General features: G+C 40.0%; 1 protein-coding gene across 1 annotated transcript; it reads left to right on the top strand.

The window, feature by feature from the left end:
* The first annotated feature begins 604 nt into the window (after positions 1-604).
* LOC131041165 (uncharacterized) lies at positions 605-1,102 on the top strand. Its single transcript, XM_057974154.1, has one exon. It carries the CDS (start codon positions 605-607, stop codon positions 1,100-1,102), a length of 498 nt encoding a protein of 165 aa, XP_057830137.1.
* Positions 1,103-2,244: the final 1,142 nt, after the last annotated feature.

Here is a 2,244-nt window from a genome sequence, read left to right as displayed (position 1 = left end):
GTGTACCTAAATGTTCTATGAGGGAGAATATTGTGAAGGAAAATCATAGTGGGAGTTTAGGGGGGCACTTTGGTCTTGATAAGACCTTAGATCAAGTGAGGAGATTTTATTATTGGCCAAGAATGCAAATTGATGTTAGGAAATTTGTGGAAAGGTGTGGTGTTTGTTAGAGAGAAAAGGGGTCCTCGTCTAATGCAGGGTTGTACCAACCCCTTCCAATCCCTAGCAGACCATGGGATAGTGTTAGCATGGACTTTGTATTGGGTTTTCCAAGAACCAAGGCAGGTTATGATAATGTTTTTGTTGTTGTGGATAGGTTTAGCAAGATGGCCCATTTCCTACCATGCAAATGCACTTATGATGCTTCTCATATAGCAGGTATATTCTTTAAAGAGGTTGTAAGAATCCATGGATTGCCTCTTAACATTGTTTCAGACATGGATTCAAAGTTTGTAGGACATTTTTGGAGAACATTGTGGAAGAGACTTGGTACCAATCTATCCTTTAGTTCTGCATACCATCCCCAAACGAATGGTCAAACTGAAGTGGTCAACAGGTCATTGGGAAATCTCCCCAAGTGTTTAACCAAGGAACATGGTCAAGCATGGGAAGTCAAGCAGGATATGCATATAATGAATCAGTGAATAGGAGCACATGGAGAAGTCCTTTTGAAGTGGTTTATGGCCTACACCCCAGGGGTATTCTTGAACTCAGAGATCTGCATGGTGTGGACAAAAGGAGTTCTGAAGCAGAAGATTTTGTTGCAGTCATGAAGGACATACATCAACAAGTGAAAGAGACCCTTCAAAGCAATGTTGAGAAGTACAAGGACATGACAGATAAGAAGAACATAGACTTGCAATTCAAGGTTGGAGATTTTTTGATGGCGCACCTAAAGAAGGAGAGAATTCTCAAGGGGAAGTATACCAAATTAATGATGAAGAAAATAGGACCCTATCGGATTGGTCACAAGTTTGGCACAAATGATTATGAAATAGAATTGCCTCAAGGGGTAGCCATTTCACCCATCTTCAATGTCTCTGATCTATACCCTTACAAACCTCCTAAGAAGGCAGATTCTGAAGTGAATAAAGAAGACTAAGGCACTATTGATTGGGTCGAGGAACTCCCACCAAGCCAACCAGTGAAGTTGGAATGCATTCTTGACAACAGGGAGACAAAGAAGACAAGAAGGACGACTTACAAAGAATACCTGGTCATATGGGAGAACCTAGCAGAGGAGGATGCAACATAGATGACAGAGATGGACATCAAACAACATGGGGTTGCAATAGAAGACCTCATCTCAAAGGGGACTTGAGATTTTCTCACCCTAGGAGTATGGTGCAAGGGCACTAATAGGTCCAAGGGGCCTAATCAACTTTCATTTTGTTCATGTCATGTTTTGAAATTGTAATAAGGGCCTTGAGTCCATAATGGAGTCCTTTGTAAGGCCTCAAGGCCAATTTGTTGCTATGTTGTCATGTAGGACCTAATTGGTCAAAGGTGGTCAACCATTACCCAAGGTGTGGGAATGGTAGGGAAATGATTTGTAATGTCATTATAATCCATTTTTGACATGTAGGTAAAGTTTTAGGGGGCAATTGTGTTATCTCATGTGTTAGAGGCAAAAATTATAAAAGTTGCTTGTGCAACTTGATAACAAAATTGTCAAACTAATGACAACTTCCCTCCCAACGGATAGGTGGTTCAAAATAAGGTTGGGAATGGTTGGGAAGGTGGTTTGAAGGCTATTTATGCATCAGGAGCTCAAAGCATAGGCTGGTTGTTGATTTTTTGAAGAAACCTAATAAAGCTACCTTTGATTTTCTAAAAATTTTGTGTAACAGTCAATTTGTATGACCTAGTACAAATTGGTGACAGTCTAAAAGGGTCATGTTTAGATGACACTATGAATGCTCTTTCATTTTTAGGTGATTTGGTGAATTTTAATTATTTTTGGTGCAAGTTAGAGTGTTTTGAAGTGGACCGGGTCTGAAACCCTCATCTTACCTAGGGTTTTGGATAAAAATGGACAAAATCTAACATTCCTTGAGACAAATTTCTTGATCTCTTGGGGAATGTTAGATTTGCCAATGCATTTTAGGATTCAAGTGGTTTTAGAGGTAGCCACGGTGGTTGGTGAGAATGGCAGATGGTTTTGACCTTAGAAGTGGTGGATTTTGGTGATTTGAGGTTAGGAGAGTCTATTCCTAGTTTTGGATCAGTTATTTGCACCCATTT

The sequence above is a fragment of the Cryptomeria japonica genome, chromosome 3 (assembly GCF_030272615.1).
Source record: "Cryptomeria japonica chromosome 3, Sugi_1.0, whole genome shotgun sequence".
NCBI classification, from domain to species: domain Eukaryota; kingdom Viridiplantae; phylum Streptophyta; class Pinopsida; order Cupressales; family Cupressaceae; genus Cryptomeria; species Cryptomeria japonica.
Note: the sequence above shows the minus strand (reverse complement) of the source record. Positions and strands in the feature narration are given on the sequence as shown.

What these genes read in the sequence shown, in the direction of transcription:
- LOC131041165 (XM_057974154.1), top strand. Translation starts at nt 605, where the DNA reads ATGGGAAGTCAAGCAGGATATGCATATAATGAATCAGTGAATAGGAGC.